The sequence below is a fragment of the Genypterus blacodes genome, unplaced genomic scaffold (assembly GCF_046128005.1).
Source record: "Genypterus blacodes isolate CSIRO-AG114 ecotype Tasmania unplaced genomic scaffold, CSIRO-AGI_Gbla_v1 ptg000084l_1, whole genome shotgun sequence".
In the NCBI taxonomy this organism is placed as follows: Eukaryota; Metazoa; Chordata; class Actinopteri; order Ophidiiformes; family Ophidiidae; genus Genypterus; species Genypterus blacodes.
In genome coordinates this window covers 238,639-263,703 of record NW_027466889.1, presented here as the reverse complement: position 1 = coordinate 263,703, position 25,065 = coordinate 238,639, and the positions used below count along the sequence as shown (strand labels likewise).

The window sequence follows — 25,065 nt, the reverse complement described above, 5'->3', positions numbered from 1 at the left end:
CTCCCCTCAGCCTCCTACAGAGCAGAGAACAGATGGGCTCTCTGGAACGACAACAATGAGACGACTCCATTTCTTATCTGAGTTTATATGGGGAGGATCATGTTAACGCCACGATCACAGCACCCTGAGAAGTAAACGTCTTTATCTGAGTGATGTACAGGAAGTGGACTGGTTAGAGGATCAGGAGGCTGAAGCCCCTCGTTCGAGACGCAAACACAGGCACACTTACAAATACTCTGTGTGTTTGTGTATGTGTGTGTTCCCAGGAGTGTGTGTTTATTTTAACTCAACTGTACCAGTGTGAGTCATGTAATCAGCACCACATGTTTCCCCACACTCTGGAAGGAGAGAAACCAGGACACACAGTTAAAGGGGGGAGGGGCTTAACTGTTTTAAGATGATATTTGTAGGTAACCATTCAATCACAACATTTTAGTCTCATCCAAGCTGATGACTTGTATATCTAAGCCCATAGAGAAGAGTTTGATCGCCCACACAGGGAGACGTTGACCTTATAGCGGACCATGTTAGAGCATTTACACACACAGACACACAACAGAGCAGAATGCAAAGCGGCCAGGTGACGCAAGAACGTGGCGACGTTCCCCATGTAGAAGTGTTGTAGCATCCAGAGTGAGGAGGAACCACAAGAACAATGATGAGCAGAGTTACAAGTCCACAAATCCCAGTTTAGATGAAGTCATGTCATCCTAATCATGGCAGTTTGATGGCATCATGTTGGCTCCAGCAGTCAGACTGGGGCCGTGCGTACATAAGAGTTTGGTTCGAAGCTGTTCAGGGCGCTGCAGCGTTGTGAGGACACGGCCTGTGTGTGTGTGTGTGTGTGTGATGGCTGTGTCTGATTCCTCATCATCCTGACTGACTGACTGACCCAGTATCGCTGCCTTTTAAGTCAGGATTACTTGTGTAACCAGGATTTGTTCTTCTTTAAAGAGAGGATCTTCATCTGCTCTCTCTCACATTGTTGCCTTGCTGAATAGTTTCTGTGTCTTTGTCTCTGCGTCTCTCTGCCTTTGTCTGCTTCTTCTTTCACTTCCCTTTGGTCTCTCTGCCTGTCTCTGCTCGCTCTTGTTATTGTACAGACATACAGTCGGCCACACGCACACACACACACATATTGACATATTAGCAAGGTGACACACATGTAATCAAATCAAATTATAGAGGAGGAAAGTGATGGATGATGATCGGTTTAGACTTTAACTTTCAGCCTCAGCATGTAGATCAATCAATCATATGAGAAGTCTGATCGTGGCCTGTTACTTAATTAGAGAAATGTAAATTGAATGTGTACGTTTAGAGACATTTCCTATCAAAGATGCTTCGTGCTTCAGTTGGTTTAACTCAAACGTTCTCCACGTTGCCCCCCGGCCCTCGACTCTGACATGACGCCCCTCTACATGTGTGTATCCTCCTCATTCGACCTGCTCAGTGGTCTTGATCGTCTCGTGTCCATCTCGTCCGGGCTGCTGGTGACCCATCTGTGACATTCAGAGTCCATGTGTTCTGTGTTGTGATTGGTGGATTGGTTCACGTTGCCTTGCTGCTCATCAGAAGCAGGGGGAGGGGAGGAGGGGAGGAGGGTCAATGTGATTGGTTGATTGATTCCTTATGGATACCTTTGTCTTCCTCTTGAGGGTCACAGACGAACCTGAGAGAATCAGCAGATCTCCGGTCACAAGGTGAGTACATGTTCACACTCACCGCTCCACCATCACCGGCCAGAGATGAGCTCATAACACAGACTTAGTGTGAAGGACGCTTAATGTTCCTATGGGGACGTTTGTAGGGGTTTGATATTTTAAAAACAGTCAGAAGTAGTAAGAGTTCAGGTAGATGGAGAGGCTGTGTATCTCATCAGGGGCAGATAGAACCTTAGAATGTGAAGGTGATGAAGAGAGGAAGCTGTTTGTTTCATACTTTATCCTTTAATCGATCAAGGCTGTCCCAGACGCTAAAGGTCAGAGGACTACAGAAGACTCACTGTGACTCACTAACACTCACTGAGACTCATTCAGACTCATTCAGACTCTTTGTTGTACTGTCATGTTGGACAGTCTTATTAGTTCAGTCATACTTCCTGTCCTACAGTAATTCAGTGGTTGGGACTTTGTGTTGAGGTAATTCGCTGACCTGAAGCTGTTTTTGATGATTCCTTCATTTTTGTAACACACCTACACATACGCCTACACACACACCTGCTTAGACACACTGCTCAGGGACGAGGCTGGTGAGTGTGTGTGTGTGTGTGGCCAGCAGAACAGAGAGAGGGCTTTTCTAGAGAGAGTACCTTAGAAGGCCTGTTTTCTCTCAGTGTGCTCAGCAGGGCCACACTAATAGAGAAGAAGTGGATCAGACAGGTTTTTAGATGAAAATCAGAACATATAAATCTGTATAATTTGTCGTCCAAACCTTGAGATGATGAAGATGGAGAGGATGCTTAAGTTAGTGTGACTGTCTCAACTGACTGTAGTCATGGGGATGCTGTATGGGGATGCTGTGAGTGTAACACATGTGTACTTCCTCCCAGCCTCAGCAGCCTCAGTCCAGACTGAGTCTCAGGTGAAGCTCAGCAGGTAACCAGGTTCACTGTGGTGTGACTGTAGGAGCCCAGAGCTCCAGGAAGCTCCGGGGCAAACTTTGACCTTTCATTTAAAGGTGTATTTCAACAGTTCAGTCCAGTGAATCTTCTCTGTGGTTCTAGTAGGTGGTGGTTGTTGTCGTTGTTGTTGTTGTTGTTGTTGTGGACTTTTCTGTGTAAAAGCAAAAGAAACTGAAGGATTCTTTAATAACTCCAGGTCCTGTAGAGAAGCTGTGTCTCAGGTTAAGATGAGCCATGAGCTAATGTTGTAATATGAAGAGTACAAATAGAAGATTAAAGATTAAACTCATTTTGCACCGAATCCTTGACATGAAACACTCCTGAGGTGTGATTGATTAGATGTGTGTGTGTGTGTGTGTGATGTCAAACCTTTACTGTGATATTAATTTTGTTTTTTTCTCCCCTTTTCCCAACCATTCATAACACACATTCACCTGCTTACACACCATCTTCATCTTCATCATCTGTTACTCACATATACTTTCCTCTGCTTCATCATCTACATCTACATCTCTCATTACACACCCCTGTCTGTCACACACACTCCTCTTCATGTGTCCTTTCCTCTCTTCCCTTCCTTCACCCTTTTTCCTCCTGAATCCAACATGAACTTCTCCTCATCTGTCCCTCCCCATTCTCCTTTTGCTTCACCCATCCACCCTCGTCTTCCTCCAATTCCAGTCGCCATCTATCTGGGCATCAGAAAGCGACAGAGCCCCGGACCCCCCGATGCGGCTGGGATGTGAGGGTGCGGAGCCCTCGCGACCCGGCCGAGGTGGTGCTCGCTCTGCGTGAGGCGGCACAGGGCTGCGGCTGCCAGGTCCACTTGGCCGGGCCCTTCCTCCTGTCCTGCACCCACGGAGCAGCCGGCGCCCGCGTGGCCTTCGAGGCCGAGGTGTGCCAGCTGCCCAGCGGGCTGGGCCAGAGCAGCGGTGTGCGGTTCAAGCGCCTGTGGGGGGCGCCATTAGCCTTTAGAGACATTGCCACCAAAGTGTCCAAGGAGCTGGAGCTCTGAGGGCGACAGGAGGCGGGGCAGAGCAACGACGGACAGAACAGGCTGATGAATGAGGAGCTATGAGGTGGAGGAGGAGGAGCAGAGGCCCCTGCCTCCTCCTCTTCCTCCCTTGGCTCCACCTCCTCTGATGAGGCCAGTGATGCCTCGCCTCCGCCAAAGACCCTCTTCTCCTGATGCCACCAGTTGTGGACAGACCAGTGAATGCACAGACATGGATAGACCGCCATCGGCAGGCTTATGATGACCCTTGACCTCGGAGATGTCAGTGACCTATGAATCCTGCTTAGAACACACCACCTCCTCCATACCACGTGACCCCGTGACCCCATGGAGTCCAGCTGTTATTGTTCCATGTTAGATGATGATGATGATGGTGATGCTAAGGATGATGGACATGGATCTTTTTTTTTGTCATTGTTATTCCTAATGTGTTACGTCATCATTCCTTTATAAAGAGCTGCTATTTAAGGACATTTTTAAATTCTGTTATGTTAGTTTTCTTTCTTTTATGCTTTTTAAATGGAGCAGATCAAAGACCTGGTGAGGGTGCAGTCTGACCTCTGGCCTCTAGAGGCAGACATGCAGAGCTGCAGAGACGTTTGACTGTTTGACGTTAGACTGAAGCACTGTTGCCTTTCTGCTCATTGATGAAACCCACTTCCCTGCTCGGTTGAACTCTGGTTGTGTGTTTGCATCATTCTGTGTCGACAGCTGGGAAATGATCAAAGCTGCCTAACGACCAGCAGCCATACTGAGACTGTCAATCAAGCTTTTGCTCTGCCTCTTCACTTCCCCACTTTGATCCAAAACCCTGCCAAAAATGTACGATGTCCAAAAACACAGTCTACAATCATCCTCTTTGGTTTATAGTGTAAAGTTGATCTAAGTCTTAAATGTAGAGTCGCTCGTCTGCTGCGCCAAATACAATCCCAGATATTGGGCCTTTAGGAACGCCTCAGCTGCTCTCGTCTCTACAGTCAGGTGGGATCTGGACTCACAGGTGGTGGTTTGTCTTCTTCTGCCCAGATTTCTTTTTCTTTTTTTTTTTTGCTGACTCATCGTACCATGAGCCGGCGCTCGGCTCGGCTCAGCCCGTGTTTGTGTCACATGAGCGGAGGAGTTTGCCAACAGCGTCAGAATCTCTCTTCTACACGTCCACAAGGCCAAGAATCAACACTTGATTGAGACACACACACTATGTCATCCTGATTGTGATCATTGTCTTTATTTTGTTTTGTATCGTTGAACGTTCTAAATTGATTTGAGCACTTTTTACTTTTGTTGCATTTTACCGGCATTGTTGTACATTTAGGTTGGAACCTTTTGTGCTGAATTGCAGATCAGGATTTGGTCTCAGCGATGCCAAACACCATGGGAGCGTTTGGTTTTCTGTGTGATTGTCTGGAGGAAAAGTTCTCCTTCACTCTCTGTTACACCTAACACCTTTTACTTTGTCCGTCGACACTCAGTATATTCTACATTTGATGTCTTCTCAGAATCCCTCAGCCACACGCTGTTATTGTACATACAGACTGTAGATGGCGCCCTCTGGTGGAATCAGGCGGCACTGCAGCTGCTGGAAGATAAACTTGACGAATCAGAACTGTTGCTCTCAGAGGTGTGTGACTGTTAGCCCGTCAGACTATACCACCTTTAGGACCGTACCACCTTTAGGACGTGTGGTTCTGGAACTCCTATTTTCCTGTAGACGACGTCATCACTTCACCGCCTGTTACAGAACAAAGCTCCCAAACAAATTCCAAGGTTGTTGTACCTTTAGAACTCTAAAGCAAAACCATTAGGATTTATAGGTTTGAGGCTGATTTGGGGATGGAAGGCTGTTGGTTTGCTCAAAGGGGGAATCTCACCCGCAGCATATGGCCACCGATGTCTTAACGTGTGACAGCCGTGACTTAGAGGGCTACATTAGTGTTTGTGTCCGTCCGGGCGTCACTCCTGAGCCCGTCCTCTAGATACTGTTAGGGCCGCGCTTAAAGGCTAGATTTTGGTTGTGTAATGTGTTTGAAGCTGATGCTGTTATCAACGAAACATAACTTATGAGCTGAAACTACAGAAACGATTGACCTGCAATCCTGCATGTCTCCACGGAAACAAAGTGTGACGCAACAATAAAGACATTAAACATCTTTCATGGTTTTTGCGTCTGTGTGTGTGTGTGTGTGTGTGTGTGAGAGACTAACATTGACTAACTGAACCTCTACCTTCTTCTCAACATGTTTAGCACCACAGGGGTCAAGAGGTCAAAGGCCTACAGACCTGCAGGAAAGTGAACCCTACATCTCCACAAGGCTCAAACTTACAAAACACATCGGTGACCTCATTCGGTACGTAAACGACCTGAGGCTCCTGACCCTTTGTGTTTCATCATATGAAGTAAAGGAGCTTACATGTTTATAAGCGTGTGTGTGTGTTTCTGGTAAAGAAGACACCGGGGAGCGTGTTGGATTGTTACATGGGGCATCGTTTAATCGTTCATATCTTACAACCAAATAAGTTTTGTTTCTTTTCGGTGTACACACACAGTCACGACAGAACTGTGTGTGGATTGATCCCAGGATGTTACAGAGAAGATGTGAGATGATAGAAGAACGGGAATCAAAGAGGAAATGAAGGAAAGGTAGGAAAAGAAAGGAGCAGATTGGCTCAGTCAGAAAAGTACAAAGGTAAGGAAGGAAGAGAAGTGGAGTGGAGTGTTCTTGATGGAAAGAAGTAGACGGAAGAGCAGCCAGTCAGAAATCACTTTACAGCCTGGCTACCTGTTCATTTGTGTGATGCACTGCTTGTCTGTCCGCTTTACTTCTGGGCGGGGATCATGCCATCGATGGACTCGCTCTTCTCAAGCTTCTTCTCCATCTCAACCATCAGTTTGACACCATCGACCACCATCTGGACCTGGTCCACCTCGGAGGAGCCCAGACGATCGGCGTTGGAGATGTCGAACACGCCACCGACGGAGGCTGTGTCCACACCACCTGGACGAGAGCAGAGGGGACGAGAGTCAACCAGGGCAGGAGGACCAGACTGAAAACATGACATCATCACAGAGGACACACTGCACTATGGTGCTGAGTGACAGGTCTGTGGTCTCAGAGTGAGAGATGGGATCTGATCTGCTTCAGTACCTGTGCCACGCTTCTGCAGACGCAGTCTGGTCAGGATCTCCTCAAACTTGGCGTGTGTGCTGAGCTTGGGCAGCTTAACGTGCACGCCTCCGCGCAGGCCGGTGCCCAGGTTGGAGGGGCAGGTCAGGACGTAACCCAGATGCTCGTTCCACATGAAGCCGTGGTTGTGCTTCTTGAAGATCTCCTCAATCTGACAGAGAGGAGGAAGGGTTAAGGTCAAATGGCCGAAAATCTAGTAGGGTACAAACTAAAGCTAGATGAATGGATGTGTTTAGTGATGAACCTCATGCTTATTGTGCTTCTGTGTGTTTGTGTGTGAACTCGTTACCCTCTGCAGGCCAACGCAGAAGCGTCTGAAGACCTCCTTCATGTTGCCTCCCTTCTGCATGGAGATGACACGCAGGTGATCCTCCTCATTGACCCAGACCAGGAAGGTCTTGTTGTCGTTGTGCCTGATTGACCAGAGTCCAGGTTAGTGTCATTTTATAAAATGTAAAAGGCTCGACAGACAATGAAGTCCTTACAGCGTTGATCACCACAGGACCTACACACAGTCTGGATTGTGACCATAGTTCCTCACCAGATGCCTCTGCCGTCGGGCCAGTCACGGGCCATGCCAGCGCAGGTCAGCAGGGGGGACACAGGCTTGTCAAACAGGAAGTGATCGTTGATCAGCTGGTCCTGCTCGGCGTCGGTCATGCCGTCCAGAGGGTAGTACTTACCCTTGAACTCAGATTCGAGGGTGGCAAGAGCTAAGAGGAGAGAGGGAAGGGTTAACATGCAGCCTGTGACCTGTAAAGCTGGACGGATCTGGATCTATAGATCTATAGGTCTTACCCTCGATGGACAGCTTCTCAATGGCTCTACGCTCTCCACGGCTGTTGTGGGGGGGCAGGGTGAATCCCTTGATGCTGCGGCCGGTACGCACACGGCTGGACAGCACGTAGTTGGGGTCCAGGTCGTCACCGCCCTGATGGGAGGAGGAGGAAGAGCAGGAAACACTTAAACACTGAGTGATGATGGAGGACCTGTAGAAGAAGAGAGACGGATGGATGCGTTCACCTCACCTTCAGGTTCTCGAAGTTCAGGTCAGTCTTGTGCTTGTCGGTGGGCTTGTAGCCGCTGTGACGGTCTGAGATGATGGGGTCCAGCAGATCCTTGAAGACCTCGTAGGACTCCTCATCACCAGCGACGCAGCCGACGGTCATGATGAAGGGGTGACCTGAGGAAGACGAGGGGGTGAGGAGATCATCTGACTAGCCACGAAGTGTGTGTGTGTGTGTGTGGAGTGACTGATGTGTGCTTCTCTCTCTTCTTCTCACCTGGGTTGTCAACACCAGTCTGGATGACATCATCCACGGTGAAGCCACTGGGGGTGGACTTTCCCCTCAGCTTGTTGTACATGTCCTTGGTCAGCACCTGCAGTGTGTGACACGGAGCACCGGTCAGGGAGGAGACGCACACGTGGGTGTGGACACGTGTCACGAGCAGAGAAGCCATGTGTTGCTCTAAAGCACAATGTGTGAATATTTGTAGAGTGTGAACAGGATGTGCACCTTGGCCATGTGGTTGTTGTGCAGGGACAGGTCGGGGTACTCCTCATCCGTGGAGAACTTCATCTTGTAGTCGTTGTGACAATTCTTCGCCATGACTGCACTTTTTACTCCGTCTATGAAGAGAAGAGAAGAGGAGAGGAGAGGAGAGGGGAGAGGAGAGGAGAGAGAAGAGTTAATGTTTGCAGGAAATGTACTGACCCTCTGAGTCTTTGTTGGTCTAAATGATTGTATGAGGTTTTGTAACACTGAGCCTCGTCACGCTCTATGACTCTATACCCATTCTCCGGTCGGGTGTCTCTCCGAGCGCCTCCAGCGCCTTGTCGATGAGCCTCCTGGTGAAGAGGAGACCCCTCCTCATCCTGTCTCTGCCCTACAACCCTGTCTGTCTGACAGCTGCAGCTTTGCCTGTCTCACCACCTGCACCTGTCTCTCTCCCAGCTGGGTATTAATAGCACCGACACACCCCCTTTAGCCCCGCCCTCCTCACATTTCTGCTCAGATACATTCTCCTACACATGACCTGCTCACCTGTTAACACTCATACTTATTCTACATCACATACAGAAGAACAAGTTAACCTGTTAGACCCATGAGACCCTGGGCTTCAATCAACTCACCTGGATGTTCCAGATTTAAAATAAGTTCCACAACTAATCAACTGATCAAAAATTGTTGCCACTTCAGATCATTAACTGTTGGATTCCGATGTCTGCTTCATGTTGGGGCCCTCCTGCAGGAGCGATCAGCTTAGAGGCACCAGGTCAGAAATAGACGGAACAACTGCAGGCGGCGGTGTCCGTTTACACCCCCACCCCTATCCCCCCCACCCCCTCACCCCCTCTCACCCCCCTGCTGGACAGGGGTCAGAACTCAACATGTCGGTGCGGAGGTGCATTTGATTGATGGCACCTGTTACAGGGAAAGGTCAAAGCACTGAGTCTCACTGATGGCTTCACAAATTCCATGACTAAATCAAGCGCTTAAACTATTCAGACTCGAGCTTGACCTCCTGACATCAGCAACAGGTGACAGAAAGTCTGGAGCTACTCTGCCATACCGCCAGACTGGACACGCCCAAACCAAGAAGCTCCAGGCCCCACAGCCCAGCCTGTACCAGGACCTCAGGCTGCATGGAGCGCTGAATGGTTACAAGAACAATCAGGAGAGTTTAGTCGTGTCCATGGCAGCAAAATGGTGCAGAACTGCAGAAAGATCCAAAGAAAAAACACAGAAGGAAGAAGGAGATTTCATGGCTCCACCAGCAGAGGAGCAGAGTTCTGTCCTCTTTGTGTGGAGGTTTGATCAGGGACGTCTTGTGTCCACACTTACAGAGAAACATCACCATCATCACACACTCTCTCCCTCATACTCATCAACAAAGGCACCAGTTTGCTTTTTTACCTGCTTAGGAGAAAAGAGAGGTAACAGATCCCGGGATCAGATCCTGTCAACCAAATGTAAGGGTTGCCCAACTCCACAAGGTGACGGACTTAAGTATTTATACCCACAGGTCTGTGCCTATTGGCCGGCGGGGCACAGGGGGACCAATCACACGGGGGCTTCTGTGCCCTGGCCAGGTTCTAAAAGGCAACAACCAACGTCACAACACTGGAGACGACAGACGAGGCGACAGCTGCAGCTACAGGCCAACACGGTCACCATGCATGAGGGGAACATATATGTGTGTGTGTGTGTGTGTGTGTGTGTGTGTGTGTGTGAGTGTGTGTGGGGGGGGACGTTTGCATCTTCACACAGGCTTTTGTTACATGCTAACACACGATGCACAGGCAACATTACGCCTGACAGCAGGACTTGTTGTACTTCTTCAAATCGTAATGACATGCTGCATATTCCTGTAACGCATGTTTTTGGTTCATGTATTTGCATCATTAACAATAGGCAGAGCTTGTAGCCCCGCCCACTTCACCACCCTATCGTGCTCACTGAGGGTACCTGGTGGTCTCAATAGATTTCAACTTTGTCTTAGATTTCATCATCGTAACTTTGTCACTGGATCTCTCATCGCCCAGAGTGCTAAACGGATGTGTCTGCATATATGTGTGTGTGTGTGAGTGCATACACACACGTACACACACTTACACACCTCTATTTAAGACACTTTACTGGCTGCCTGTTTGAAATGTCATGTGATGTAGGCAGAGGGACAATGTCCAACATGATCTGAACCTCAAGTCTGTCACACAGTGTTCTCCTGTGTGTGTGTGTGTGTGTGTGTGTGTGTGTGTGTGTGTGTGTGTGTGTGTGTGTGTGTGTTCAGGTAATGTCTGAACGATGTTAATAGGACCTCTGTAGTCTCAGTCGTTGCTCCTTCTTCTTCAATGTGCGTTTATTACGATGATGTCATCCAACATAGTTCCAACAATGTTGTCATCTAAACTAGCAAAATTAAAGCAATGATGTCATATTTAAACTATCTTTGGCTCTTTAGGCCTGTATGTTTCTACAAAACAAAACGATACACAGAAAGCACACACACAAGTTCTTATGTTGAGTTTTTATTAGAGAGAGAACACACACACACACACACACACACACACACAAAGATGCCCAAAGACATTACGTAATTGGTCATAGAGAAAAAAACTCCAACATAAAAAAAGGAATATGAATCTGTCTCTGCTCACATGTGTGTGTTGCACTCACACTAGTGTTTGGACTGTAATGATGTTTTTACACTGGAAACCACCTGCAGAATGGTCTCCATGGTGACAGATGCTGCTCTGAATGCATTCGATGCCTGAATAACTGCCAACATTTGTCAAATACAGGAATTCTTGTTGACATTGCTTCCGATATATAACTTCTCCCTGTCCCATATTGGCACACACACACACACACACACACACACACACACACACACACACAAGCACACACACACACACACACACACACACACACACACACACACACACACACGCCGGTCGTACGCCTTTGAGTGCGTCTGTCCTGATCTGAGTTCTGACCTTTCAGTCTGTTTTTGTCCCAGCAGGTCTGCAGCTCTGAGTGTGAGTCCCAGTCTGGATCCAGTTTCACAGCTGCGTTCTGCTCATCCAAAGGTACCACTGTCCAAATTAGTTACACATCATCAATTTCACACACGGCTGGAGACACCATCTCACAAATGTACTACACTGAGTTCCTTCTCCATGCAGAGCTGCAGACATGGTGTTCACATGCAGACGATGATCAGTCAGGATACAAACTCAAACAAACAGCAGTGACGCTTCTGCTGTTTGATTTACATCATTACAAATATGAATCAGTGTCATATTTAACCTTAACAGGCAGATTGACACCATGAATGTGATTCCATTATGTCCCATTACACTCGGGCACTAAAGTAATGAGGCTCCCAGGGTTCAGCTGGAGGATTGGCTGAGGGGAGGACAGTGTGTGTGCCATCTGTCCACACCATCCTCTGCACTCCGCTCACATTCTCTGCCAAAGCCTCATAATCCTAATGAGATAATAGGGGAACATAAAGGAAACCCCACTTGCTCACACACACACACACACACACACACACACACAGTGGAGTTAGATTAGGAATCCTCCTGGGTTGAACCGACTCAGAACTTTCTCTCCATTACGTCCATGAACCAGAACCCAGCACCCTGGCACAGACGCAGACTCCCAGTTTAGACTGTCACTGTATCCCCACACACACACACACACACACACACACACACAGTCCCCCGGGTTCAGCAGCTGCAGCAGGCAGAGGACAGTTATGTAACACAGAAGAGTGTGTGTGTGAATCAGATGGTTTCATCTCTGTGACAAATGGAACTGCTTCTCAAATCGTGGAGCAAATTACAGCTGTGTGTGAATCAGGACAGCGATCAATACTTTCTTTACTAAGATTATAGTCTTGTGTTTGCTGTTGATGTTTTGACAGAGATGTGCTGATGTAAGCTCATTTGTGACAAGGAGATTTACCAACTTCAAATAGTTCAAATGCACAAATATAAAGCAGGAAGTCAGAATCTGTGTGGACGTGCATACATGTAACACGCTTATGCAGCCTCCTCACAGCAACACAGGGGGTGGGGCGGTGGAGGGGGGGTGCAGACGGACTGTTACATGCATTCACACTTTCACACATGGATGCTGCCAGGAACAACTGGCGGTCTGGCGGTCTTGGCCACTGGCTGCACATTTCTGATCTGAGCTTATATTTACATTTACACCTGAATGTGACACAAACAAGAGCACAGGATGTTAAATAACTCAATCAGCCTGCAGGAGTTTGGATTTAAATCACTCTAATGTTAAGTAGGATCGGTTAAATGTTGGGTTTCTTAAATGTTCTGCATGTAAAGTGCCTTGAGATAAGGTTTGTTATGATGTCTCGGTCAATATTGTGACATTTAAATGACTAAATGCTTACATCCTGCATTGTCAGGACCGTGATCTGTGTCGAGGCTCCGGCCTTCCTCAGGCCTCTCAGGCTCTTACAGACATACATACAGAACATCTTAGCAGTTTGAGGAGCCCACAAATAGACGCAGGCATGTGTAAGGTGACCCCGTTGGCGTGTGTGACAGCATGTAAAGTTTGTCCCATGGTGAAAAGCACAAGGATGGAAAGAGCCGGGCTAAGTGAGGTGAAGCCTCCAGCATGTAGGATGACCTCTGATATGTCACAGGAACACTCAGAACCTCAAACCTCCATGTTCTGACATGATGTACAAGCAGCCTGATGTGCTCTGTGTGTGAACGCTGCTACACTGAGATCATGTGTGTCACGTGATGTTAGGGACAAGAAGTTCAACTCATATGTGACAGTAAAACTTAAAGCTTGTGGAAGAAGAAGCCGGAAAACTGTCAAGCAAAGCTCCTAGTTTCACCGCTTAACAGCCTTTTAATGACATGACAGAGAGTTTGATGACAGGAGGAGGAGGAGGAAGCAGCAGCGTGTTCAGCCTCTGATGTGTTTTCATTTGGGGTTTTTGTTATTTGTTTCATGAATTTCAGAGGCGTGTGCAGGGAAACAGCAGACTGATGACATAATGTCCTAATCAGCATGAGAAACAAAGCGCTGCTGTTTTGTTTTAATATTTCCCTAGAGGGGGCTTGGTGGTGGTATACATGCCGGGGGGTGCAGGGGGTCGTTGAACTATGAGTTTCTATGTTTAGTCACCAGGGTCTCCAATCTCCAGCTCTCCATATTGAATTGCCCTGAGTCAGCTGTCAGTCCCTCCCTCCCTCCCCTCCCTCCCTCCCTCCTTCCTTCCCTCTGTCCATTCATCTGCTCATCTGCCCCTCCACTCATCCACTGAAGCCACGATGTGAAGGTAATTTATTGAGCAGGAGACCTTACAGTTGCAGCAGGACCTTTGGTGAGATGTGATCCGTGTGTCCAGCCTGGAACACACACACACACACAGGCTTGGAGCTCAGATGTCCTGTTTCACTTCACGCCTCAGCAGACTCAGCACTTTGCTACAAGATGAGTCTGTTTCTTATCTTATTATATTATATAGGCGACAGCTGCAACTACAGGCCAACACGGTCACCATGCATGAAGGGAACATGTGTGTGTGTGTGTGTGTGTGTGTGTGTGTGTGTGTGTGTGTGTGTGTGTGTGTGTGTGTGTGTGTGTGTGACCATGTGCACCTGAATAATTTGTACATTATGTATGTGCAGTTATTTCTAACATGCTGTCCCTCCCAGAACAGAACACATCAACACACACAACCACACACACACATGCATGTACGCACTGGAGAGCTCCTCCCATCGCCTCGTTCTGTCTCCCTGTCGGCTCTCTGTTGGGCGTCAGCTGCAGTGTCGTGTTGCCAGTGTGAAACACCACCACCTCAACTCCTGCATTGATTTAATTCTCTATGATTAGCAGACTAAAGTATAACCCTACACTCACACACACACACACACACACACACACACACACGCTATAGTTTGAATAGATATAATGGTCTACATCCATTTGTAAAGTGTGTTACTTGTAGCCTTGACATTGTGATTCTGTCCTCAGAGTGGAAGGACGCAGCTGTCAGATGTCAGCTGGCATCAGAATGAATAAGAATAACAGACTTTTATTTTGAAATGCTGTTCTCTCTGTACAGAATGATTCAGTTCACATGTGAGTCGCAGGTTTGCAGCTCCTCACAGACCCACAGACACATGAAAGGTCAGTGGTTCATGATTTGGTCAAACATTGTTTATAAAACGTGTAAAGAGCTTATTTAAAGATTAAAGGTTCAGACTGATTAGGTGAGGATCAGCTCCTTAGTCTGAATCTGAGGCCTTGTTTATGTTTCCACCAGGCTCAGCCCCACCACATGGATGAGTGTGTGTTTGTTGTTTGCTTCTCTCTACATGTCTCTGCAGGCGTGTGAGCTGGTGTGTGTGCTGGTGTGTCTGCTGGTGTGTGTGCTGGCGTGTGTGTGCTGGCGTGTGTAGCAGCTTAAAGTCCAGTAAAGTATCCATGTTTTCACAGTAACAGATCCAGAACATATAAAGTGGGCTCTATTTGCTGCAGCGAGGTCAGAGGTTGAGCAGAGAATGAACTTTGACCCAGAGTGCTTTGTGAGAAATACTTGCTACCCCTGCACGTATGTGTGTGTGTGTGTGTGTGTGTGTGTGTGTGTGTGTGTGTGTGTGTGTGTGTGTGTGTGTATGTTACACTTTATGAGCTAATATAACTTCCTGTGTATACGTTTGAAAGAAAAACGTCCCTGTTTGAGGACAGTGGGACTTACAGCTGCCTGTGTCTCGGCTGTGGAAAGGTCTCAAAGCGCTGCGTCGTGTCACTGCAATATCAACTGTGACCACTAGGCTGCAATCGTGGTGCAGCCCAGCACTGTTCAGCTAACAGAGAGGTAGAACCTTCTGGTCATCAGGCAGATGTTGTTCACAGCCCACAACTAGTCACAAGCAAACAGGTGTTCAGAACAGAGACAACTAATATAACAAACATACTCATGTCATTTATTGGTTATGATGATTCTGTGGTTTTTATGTGAAGCGGCGGCGATGATGACCGCTCCATTATCATCTCCAGAGGTCGTCGTTAAGAAAATAACTGATGACCGATCAAAGCTGAGCCATAAGATTAATAATAATAGATAATAATCAAAGTCTGCTCTGAAACATAAACTAGGTGTGAAAGGTTCAGAGTAACTAGAGTAACACAGAAGAACCTGATCTGCCTGACCCCATGACCCCCTGAACTCCATCCTGCTTTGGATTCTGAGCAGTAGGAGGAGGAAGAGGAGGAGGAGGAGGAGGAGGATGTTTGCATGTAGGGCTGCAGGAGTTTTCCCAAAGTCCTGAGACCATATAAGGCCGAGCCCAGACCTTCATCCACCACTGCTGCTGGACGACAGCTGAGCCTTCAACCTGCTCATGTGACTCACTCTCTCTCTCTCTCTCTCTCTCTCTCTCCCTCTCTCCCTCTCTCTCTCTCTCTCTCTCTCTCTCTCTCCCTCTCTCTCCCTCTCTCTCTCTCTCTCTCTCTCTCTCTCTCTCTCTCTCTCTCTCTCTCTCTCTATTGTTGCTCTCTGTCTCCCTCTATTGGAATGATCAGATCACAGCTCATTTACAGTTCATACAGTATGAGTATACTTTATCTCACATATTTGTCTCCCTCTTCTCTTTTCTCACCTTAAAGCAAACTACCTGCTGTTAAAGTTTTAGTAAACATATTAAATGTAGAATCACAGCCATCACAACTGACAAAAGAGAAGAAGAGGAGAGCGCCAGCTATAGAAACACACAGGAACATTTACCTTTTGACATTTAATTGTCAGATAAATTGAAAGAGAAAAGTCCCTCCATCTTTGTCCACACACACACGCACACACATTCTTTGCATTCAGCATATTTTAAGCTGCTGAGCCGCTTTAATGACCTCTTAATGTGACTCAATTGCTACTTAAAACTTCTTTCCTACAGCAGCTTAACACACAAACACACACAGAGAGAGAGAGAGAGAGAGAGAGAGAGAGAGAGAGAGAGAGAAAGAGAGAGAGGTTAGGAAATTAATTTTTGGGAATGAAATACAATTTAAAAAGGTACAAATAAAACATCGTTGGTTGTATTTAGCAGAACACACCTCGTCCTGTGTCACTCTGTGTGTTTGTTCAGTGTTAACTTCGTCTTAAATAACGCGTCTGTGTTTGTGTTTGTGTTTGTCTGACATCTTTGTTGCTGCCAGGCCTGGTGCCGCGGTGCATGCTGGGAGACATGGGATCAGGTAAGCTCCTCAGCGGCATCCGTCCAGTTAGACATACTTAATAACACCGGAAAAATGTGCTTTCAGAATAAAAGTGTGATTCATGATCCGGTTGCGTATAATTTATTTGTAGGTTGGAACTTGTTACTAATGCGAGTGATTTAGCTCAGATATAGCCACTCTCCATTTTGTGGTGTATCACATGTCTCGATTATTGGTATTAACACCGGTGTTTTACTATCGCCTCCTACTTTTGCTACATTAATGTAGATGTGGGAACCTACAAAACAAGCCCTGATCAATTTGCTGGATTTCAGTATCTGGACAACGCGCCCAGATAATGAGAATGGATGTAATGAGACATAAATTATTTTTATGCCTTTTTTTCCAGGCAAGAATGACTAAAAAATTAACTGAAACTCTGCATCCGTTAAAAGACTTTTATTCTGAAGGCTTAAAAAACTGGTGAATGTCTTCCTCCCGCTGTTTTGACGGTGGCGCTGACAGGAGGAGCTCCGTGTGTGTGTATGTGTGTGTCTGAGTATGTGTGTGTTGTCGTGCAGCAGGTGAATGGCTCACAGCTTCTACATTTCACCCGTTTCAGCGGCCAAACGGCGGTTACGTGTCCGCTTGATGTGAGAACCTTCCTGCTGTCCCGCCGCGTGCCGTCAGCGCGGATGGAAGCCGACTGAAGCCGCCGGAAGCTGGAAGCAGGTAAAGTAACGTTTTGTTTCTGAGGGCCATGAAGCTCCTCTCTGTGTGTGTGTGTGTGTGTGTGTGTGTGTGTGTGTGTGTGTTCACGTTATTGTCTGACGGGATTAGAACCGCTCATGTTCCCCCTCAGCCGATGATGTCACGATCAGTTAATTCCGATTCGAACAGCAGCAGCTGCTCATCGGACTGTTATGTTACATCACAATACGTTATAACGCTTAAATACAACACAATGTTCATGTTCATGTAGCGAGGTCAGCAGTAAACAAAGCCCATGACGACGGAAGCGTGTGTGTGTGTGCTGTTGTGTGTAACAAAGTTCACATCCCCACAGTCACTCAGTTACTACATTTACTTAAAAGCAGAAGAGTCTGTTTGTGGACTCAAACTTTGATTATACAGGAATAAATCATTTGTTGATGCGGTTGAACCCACTGTGATGATGGGACTGTAAATCAACTTGTTCAGGCGTGAGAATGTCTCCACATCATCATCGTTTCAGTGAATGTTGGAGGTTTGAGGGACTCAGATGCGTCTCTGTAGCGCCTCCTACTGACGGGATCCTGTCAGGATGTAAACACAACTACTGTACATTCCACTACATTCTACTGTAAAGCAACTCTGCAAGCAAAAAATAGATTAAAATTGGTAAAAGGCCAAGATATCGAGGCCCATCAGACTGCTGAAGAGGTCAGGGGCCGTGTGAGTCCTGTCCTCAGGTCCTCATGTCCTCAGGTCCTCATGTCCTCATGTCCTCATGTCCTCAGGTCCTCAGGTCTGGACTCACAGGTCACAGTCTGATGCTGGACTAGTGACTCACTTACTACCTCATACTTTAGGATGAATCTTAATGAAGTGTGTGTGTGTGTGTGTGTGTGTGTGTGTGTGTGTGTGTGTGAGTTCCATGTTGACGTCAGTAGTTTGAGTTCAGGACCCAGTGTTTTGTCTCTCTGGATCCAGTTGTACAGGTGTCACCCTCAGAGTTCAGTCACTTTATATAACAGAGAAGAAACAATGTACAGAATCAAACTATGCGTCTCGCTGCCCTTTCACTTTGTCTCTGCCACCTCAGGCCCCCGGCTGACAGCAGGTTCTGGCTCTGAGCTCTTTCATTGTCAGCAGGTGACCAGTGTGTGTGTGTGTTGTTGTTGTGTTTCTCCCTGAGGGTGAGGTTGGGCTCCAGTAGAATTACTAGCAGGTTGAATGAGCGGAGATGATGTCATCCACATCAACACACTGTGGTTGGAGCTCTTTGAATACCTTCACTTCAGCCACCAAACCACAGTGAAGCCTCAGGACTCCTACACACACACACACACACACACAATGTCTCTGTGAAAGTCCACCAGCTGAGTTTGTTCAGAATAGAAAGACTATAAGAACCAATAAACGACACAGCTTAACCAAAGTATGTTCCACAGCAGTTGTGTTGTACTTCACTAGTAGTTAGAAGAACAGGTCGGGCTGCTCTGAAGGTTCTCCAGCCTGAGGTGCTTGTTCTGTACCTCCTGAGGCGTTTGTACACAAGTTAGCCTGAACATCCTCAGATCCGCCACCAACGCTCCTGCTCGACACGGCAGCCATGTTTGTTTTCACAGAATGCACCGAGGCGTTTGATTGGCTGTCGGAAATCTGGTGCGCTGAGTCAGAATCAGTCATGACCACTGGCATGAGGAGTAAGAATACTACAACCAGACCTCACTACTGATTAGATTACTTCATGCACTGTAGGAACGACCTCATACAGTTCAGACAGTGTTCAACAGCTTTAGATAATAAACTGTTACTGATCATTATGACTCATTCTACCACAATCACCTATACGGCTATGAAACAGGGGAGGATTCTGTCATTGGCTGAATATACATCAGACTGGTTACTTAAGTGACTGAAGAGAGGAGATTCCACTGAGCCAACCTCATTAAATTTACTTGAATGTAAATTTCTCTCTCTGTGAACCAAACTGAATCTGCCTCGTCTCTCCTCTTCTGTCTTGTGTTTACTCTGAACTTATGCTTGTTAGATGTTTGACATGCAGAGCGGTGCTGAAGGTCTGCATCCAGGCCTACAGGAGTTTACGTTGCTGACTCTCTAACTCCTTTGTGCTGTTTTCCAGATTTGAGAGGAGGAACCTTGGAGTCGACGCCATGTTGTCGGCGGACGAGATAATATGCAACACGCAGCAGGTGATCGCCGGGCTGGAGGCGCTGAGAGGAGAAAACTGCAGCCTGCTGGAGAGCCTGCAGGGGGCCACGGAGAGCCGACTGGCGTCTGACAGCGGCAGCGTGGAGCAGGAGAAGAGCGGAATCATCCGTCAATCACTGGAGAGGATCGAGCTTGGGCTGAGTGAGGCGCAGGTACCAAGATGGAGGCGGAGAGATCCTCCCTCTTATATGATCAAATACTGTCAATGTGTCAGGCTGCCTCAGACTCAGGCTCAGTCTTTGGCCGGGGTCAGGCTCAGTCTTAGGCCTGGGTCAGGCTCAGGCTCAGTCTTTGGTTCAGGTGAAAGGTTCTGGCCCGTTCTGAGCTCTGCTGTCTGGTCCCTGCAGGTGATGATGGCGCTGTCGGCCCACCTGAGCTCCCTGGAAGCAGAGAAACAGAAGCTCCGAGCTCAGGTGAGAAGATACCAGGAGTGATGAAGACCTCTTCAGCTCTTTAACTTCTCCACCTTCGTCTCCTTCTTAATCTCCTTCATGTCCTCTGCTCATTCCTTTGCCTCCTGCATTCCCTCCCTTTTCCTCTCATACTTACTTTCCTTAACCCTTATCTAACATGGTTTTATATCATCTCCTCATCTCTTCCTCCTCCTCTTCCTCCTGGTCCTCTGCCTCCTCCTGGCTCAGGTGCGTCGTCTCTGTCAGGAGAACCAGTGGCTGAGGGACGAGCTGGCTGGGGCTCAGCAGCGTCTGCAGGACAGGGAGCAGGTGGTCGTCACGCTGGAGGAGCAGAACAGACACCTGCAGTTTATGGCCTCCATACGCAAATACGACCAGGAGGAGGCGCCGCAGGTGAGAGGAGACGCAGAGACGAGAGAGGAGGTGTAGGGTTCACATGGTGGAGAACTGCTCATGTTTGAGGAGAGGAGGATGACTCAGCGTTTATACTGGAGCTTTGAGTGGAGCAGACTGTGTGTGTGTGTGTGTGTGTGTGTGTGTGTGGTTCTTTAAGTGTAACAGTTTCCTGTTGTTTGTTCAACAGGAGGACAATGACAGATCCTCCACTAAGGAGTCGCTGGACGATCTCTTCCCCACTGAGGAAGAGGAGCAGCCACAGAGTAAGGAAGCGTCTGTGTGTGTGTGTGTGTGTGTGTGTGTGTGTGTGTGTGTGTGTGTGTGTGTTTGTTTATGTGTGTCTTTTGCATCTCCCTAATAGAATCTCTGCAGTTCTTCTCACACAGCAGAGACATTCCAGTATGTGATGTCACATTTAGAGCAGCGACATCACCGCTGTGATGAGGTCATAGCATGAGCGCTCACAGGACAACTAAACCTTTCACTTTAGCTTTTATAAGTTATTCAGAAAGACATATTCTTTCTCATTCATTCCTGAGAAGAAGGTTGTGTTGTCAGCTGTTCTCTGATGTTTATGTGATCCGTCTCCTCTCAGTGTCGCAGCCTCACCACAGCAGTGCGGCGGCGGCAGCGGCTCAGCAGGGCGGCTACGAGATCCCCGCTCGCCTCCGAACGCTCCACAACCTGGTTATCCAGTATGCCTCACAGGGGAGATACGAGGTCGCAGTGCCACTCTGCAAACAGGTGAGAGGGACTCAAACCCACAACCACCAGACTCTGAACTCTAATGTGGAAAACACTTAGTGAACTAGATTCCAGCTGTGATTGATGAGTCGTGTCTCCACAGGCTCTGGAGGATCTGGAGAAGTCCTCAGGCCACAATCACCCGGACGTGGCCACCATGCTGAACATACTGGCACTGGTGTACAGGTGAGATAGTTACCGTGGCAACCGCAGCAACATCGATTGTTTCCGTGTTCTGCTTATTTCCAGTTGGATTTCACCGAGACAGGAGTCGATTGTATCTCAAATAAAATGAGAACCTAAAACAAAGAAGAGTGTGTGTGTGCTGATCCAAACATGCTGGATCAGGCTGCTTGTGTGTTTGAACCTGAGTCTCCATCTGGGTGCCTCCTTTTTCTTCTCAGAGATCAGAACAAATACAAAGAAGCAGCAAACCTGCTGAACGACGCTTTGGCCATCAGGGAGAAAACTCTGGGAGACGATCATCCAGCTGTACGTCACGCACACACACACACACACACACACACACACACACACACACACACGTACTGAGTTGAATTCAAGTCTTCATGATTCTGTCAATGAATAAAACCCAACAACATTTCTGAGCGGCTCTGATTCTCCTTTTGCACCCTGGGACCATCTTGTTGTCATAGTAACTAAACTCTGACTGAGGAGCTGTGTGACACGTGTGTGTGTGTGTGTTAACAGGTGGCAGCGACACTGAACAACCTTGCAGTGCTTTATGGGAAAAGAGGGAAATACAAAGAGGCGGAGCCTCTGTGTAAAAGAGCTCTGGAGATCAGAGAGAAGGTGAGAGGCTCCTCCTGTCTGACCCGGGTCGGACTCAGGATCAGCAGAAACTCAGTCAGACATTAGAGGCCTCTTGGTTCTGGTGAACAGAAAGGCTCCAGGGTTTGAGATCTTAACACAGTGTGTGTGTGTGTGTGTGTGTGTGTGTGTGTGTGTGTGTGTGTGTGTGTGTGTGTGTGTGTGTGTGTGTGTGTGTGTGTGTGAATGCTCCCTAAGGTGCTGGGGAGAGAGCACCCTGATGTGGCCAAGCAGCTGAACAACCTGGCTCTGCTGTGCCAGAACCAGGGAAAGTACCAGGAGGTGGAGCAGTACTACGAGCGGGCCCTGCACATCTACCAGAGCAAACTGGGGCCGGACGACGCCAACGTGGCCAAAACCAAGAACAACCTGGTGAGTGAGAGGGGAAATGTGCTCACTCAGGCTTCTACTGTTTCATCTGGACTGGAACCTTCTCTCCTCTCCTCTCCTCTTCTCGCTCACTTCTGATCCCTTCTGTCTCTGCAGGCCTCCTGTTATCTCAAGCAGGGTAAATACAGGCAGGCTGAAGCTCTTTACAAAGAGATCCTGACCAGAGCGCATGAAAAGGAGTTTGGATCAGTGGAAGGTAAACATCAAACAGAAGCAGGAGCGTCTACACAAAACACAACCTCAAACATTCCTCTGATGTAAACGTCCATGATGAAAGCGTGTCTTCCTTCAGTAACCGTCTTTGTCCCTCTGTCTCCAGGCGACGGTCGTCCCCGCTGGTCCGGTGCCGAGGACGGCAGCTACAGGCCGGATGGAGTCGGCACTCTGAAGCGCAGCGGCTCCTTCACCAAACTCCGAGAGTCCATACGGCGAAGCAGCGAGAAGCTGGTGCGCAAGCTGAGAGGAGCGGGAACGGAGGAGTCCACCCCAAGGAATGCTGGGTAATATTATTTGCTGCTGTGTTCCATAGGTGACCAATGATGCTTAACAAGCTGAAGAACTCTAGCTTCATAAACTCTCTGATGCTTCAGAGCTTTCATGTCCTTTATAACCATAAAAGCTTCCTGCTGTGTTCCAGGATGAAGAGGGCCAACTCACTCAATGTGCTCAATGTTGAGGCCAGAGAGACTCAGGAGCCTGCACAGGTGTGTGTGACATGACATGTTCTAGTCAGATGTAAAACGCTGCCACCTGCTGGTCTGGAGGAGCCTTGGTTGAATAACTCCCCCTCATGTCTTTACTGCTTCTGGAAAACATTCAAGCAAACATCATGTTTCATGTGAAGCAGCTTGATGTTGTTGTCTTTAACACAATGTGACGTCTGATTGTTCAGCAGCAGTTTGAGTCTCTTCTCCTGCTTGTTTCCTCCTCAGATCTCCAGCCACTGGACGGAGATCAGAGGCCTGAGCTCCAGCACCCAGAGTCTGGCCAGGAGAGGCTCACTGAGCGGGACCAGCTAACACACACACACACACACACACACGGACAGATTTAGAGGTACTGGCTTCGTTTTGAGCGTTTACTGTGGATTGTTATGTCAACAAATTCTATTTATTTTACTGAACTTTTACTTGCCACTTCATTTTTGAAATTCATTCCTTTCTGATTTTAAGTTCAGGTTTTAAATTCAGTTAAATAATGAAAAAGACACAACTTCAAAATGAAGTTGAAATCTGAACTTTGTCTGTTAACTTTGTCGTGTCTCAGCTAAAATTGATTATTGATTTTTATACTAAATATTATGGCTTGTTTCTTCAAAAGCACAGGGAAGATGAGATATTTGTCTTTATTTGCACGATGGTTGAATCTATGGAGGTGTTACTGTTACATTTGGAGGTCAAACTGTTTCACAAATAATCCTAATTATAATTGCATCTATTTGCCTTTATGTTGTGCTGAACGTTCCACTTCTGTTTCAAACTAAACTGTATTTAATTGAGTCGTTTCATTCCACATTTAGCACAGTTACTTTAGTTCATAACTCCACAAAATAAATGTAATGTTAGTTTGGTAAAGGATGAAATGCAGGAAATAATTCTGTGGTGATTTTACTTTTCCATCTGATCGTCTCTGATCAGATCAATGCTCTCAAACATTTCAGCAGCTTCATGAGCGGAATTTGAATTTAACTTTTCTAAAAACATTTTTTGGAAGTTACACCCAGAGTTATTGTTGCCCCTCAGTGTGTCTCTAAGTTTACATGCACATTCAACTGAGTGATTGTGTTTCTGCACAGTGTTGAAGGCAAAACTGAATTAAAGAGTCTGAGGAGGTGAAACATGTCAGACTATAGACATGTAGCTTTACTTTATATTATATTGCTGTCATATAATCTTGTTCCTTTTCTCAGACTGAAATCAGCTTCAATCAATATAAGCTCACTCTAATAATGGTGTTTACATTTCTGAATCATTTATTGTTTTTATCGTAGAATAATCACGTTTTAATCAAGTTTTAACGTGAATGTAAACACAAACGAGTGTGACGAGTAGCAAATAGAAATTCTTATCAAATACTATTTTCTAATTCACATATTTTCACATCTCTTTGCTGTTGCTGTCAGAGTAGTTTGATCACATTTGTGTTACAGCTGTCATTTCAAGTTAGTGTGCAGAAAATGTCTATCTGGTGACTTTGGATAACAAAATCTTTATTTAATTTGATCACATTAAACACTAAAGAACGCTTTGCTTCCCACTCAGGAGTTTTAAAGGGAAACAAACTGGAAGCAAGCTGAGAAACGGAGCTGCTATCAAAGGAACATGTGAAGGATACATACCTTCATATGTAGCCATGGTTCTAAAATCACAAAAGCTATATTTTTCCATAATGAACCACTGTTTGTACATTAGCTGTGTTATGTTACTGCTGTTTAATGGGCACAGGCATGAGTTACTACAGTCTAAAGCACTACAGAGTGATGTTCATGTAGAAACTGCTGAGTCTCTTTGGATGCGAGTCTGTTATGGAGCTTCAGAATGTTTTATATCTGGACCTGAAATGTAAAATAAAGCTTTGCTGGACTCGTAAACTCTTGTTGTTTCTGTTGTGCCGCCTGTAAAGCTGAATGTGTTAAATATTTTTGTATGTTTAGTAGCAGTAATGAAGTTGGTTTAAATTAATCCTGTTTAAATGATGGTGTAAGTAAGTGATACACTTTGATAGATACAATCTCAATCTGTTGCTAAGTTGTCAATACGTTTTTTGTTTGTTTTAATGCAATATCATATCATTCCTTATTGTGACCCAATGTAAC

General features: G+C 46.9%; 3 protein-coding genes across 8 annotated transcripts in view; 2 read left to right on the top strand and 1 right to left on the bottom strand.

The window, feature by feature from the left end:
• mark4b (MAP/microtubule affinity-regulating kinase 4b) overlaps positions 1-5,785 on the top strand; it is a 35,051-nt gene extending 29,266 nt beyond the window's left edge. For 2 of the 5 annotated variants that reach the window (XM_076158598.1, XM_076158597.1), the window contains exons 17-18: positions 1,659-1,703; positions 3,305-5,785. In XM_076158598.1, the coding sequence (XP_076014713.1) occupies positions 1,659-1,703; positions 3,305-3,638 (379 nt within the window). In that variant the 3' untranslated portion in view covers positions 3,639-5,785. Of the gene's footprint in view, positions 1-1,658 lie in introns of all 5 variants that reach the window. The other 3 variants (XM_076158602.1, XM_076158601.1, XM_076158600.1) reach the window with 3 other exon arrangements.
• A 334-nt stretch (positions 5,786-6,119) lies between these two features.
• Positions 6,120-9,810, bottom strand: ckmb (creatine kinase, muscle b). The gene is made up of 9 exons (XM_076158577.1): positions 9,739-9,810; positions 8,338-8,450; positions 8,104-8,200; positions 7,849-8,003; positions 7,619-7,751; positions 7,362-7,533; positions 7,110-7,233; positions 6,782-6,971; positions 6,120-6,631 (listed from the first exon to the last, which is right to left on the bottom strand). The coding sequence occupies exons 2-9, from the start codon at positions 8,428-8,430 to the stop codon at positions 6,453-6,455; spliced, it is 1,143 nt and encodes a 380-aa protein (XP_076014692.1). The 5' UTR covers positions 8,431-8,450; positions 9,739-9,810; the 3' UTR covers positions 6,120-6,452.
• A 7,238-nt stretch (positions 9,811-17,048) lies between these two features.
• On the top strand, positions 17,049-24,840 carry klc3 (kinesin light chain 3). 2 transcript variants are annotated; one of them, XM_076158590.1, is made up of 14 exons: positions 17,049-17,271; positions 19,388-19,628; positions 19,824-19,889; positions 20,118-20,282; positions 20,473-20,548; positions 20,881-21,029; positions 21,133-21,215; positions 21,434-21,521; positions 21,741-21,842; positions 22,059-22,232; positions 22,347-22,446; positions 22,570-22,750; positions 22,888-22,954; positions 23,183-24,840. In XM_076158590.1, exons 2-14 carry the CDS (start codon positions 19,419-19,421, stop codon positions 23,267-23,269), a joined length of 1,548 nt encoding a protein of 515 aa, XP_076014705.1. In that variant the 5' UTR covers positions 17,049-17,271; positions 19,388-19,418; the 3' UTR covers positions 23,270-24,840. The 2 variants fall into 2 exon arrangements, with proteins under 2 accessions (XP_076014705.1, XP_076014707.1); XM_076158592.1 differs by lacking the exon at positions 17,049-17,271 and adding an exon at positions 18,332-18,393.
• The last annotated feature ends 225 nt before the right edge of the window (positions 24,841-25,065 follow it).

Coding starts and splice junctions, on each gene's coding strand:
- ckmb (XM_076158577.1), bottom strand. CDS start 8,430: ATGGCGAAGAATTGTCACAACGACTACAAGATGAAGTTCTCCACGGAT. Junction 7,752..7,848: donor TGAACTTCGAGAACCTGAAG/GTGAGGTGAACG, acceptor TCCTCCCATCAG/GGCGGTGACGACCTGGACCC. Junction 7,534..7,618: donor TGAGAAGCTGTCCATCGAGG/GTAAGACCTATA, acceptor CTCTCCTCTTAG/CTCTTGCCACCCTCGAATCT.
- klc3 (XM_076158590.1), top strand. CDS start 19,419: ATGTTGTCGGCGGACGAGATAATATGCAACACGCAGCAGGTGATCGCC. Junction 21,216..21,433: donor ATACTGGCACTGGTGTACAG/GTGAGATAGTTA, acceptor TTTTCTTCTCAG/AGATCAGAACAAATACAAAG. Junction 22,955..23,182: donor AGACTCAGGAGCCTGCACAG/GTGTGTGTGACA, acceptor TTTCCTCCTCAG/ATCTCCAGCCACTGGACGGA.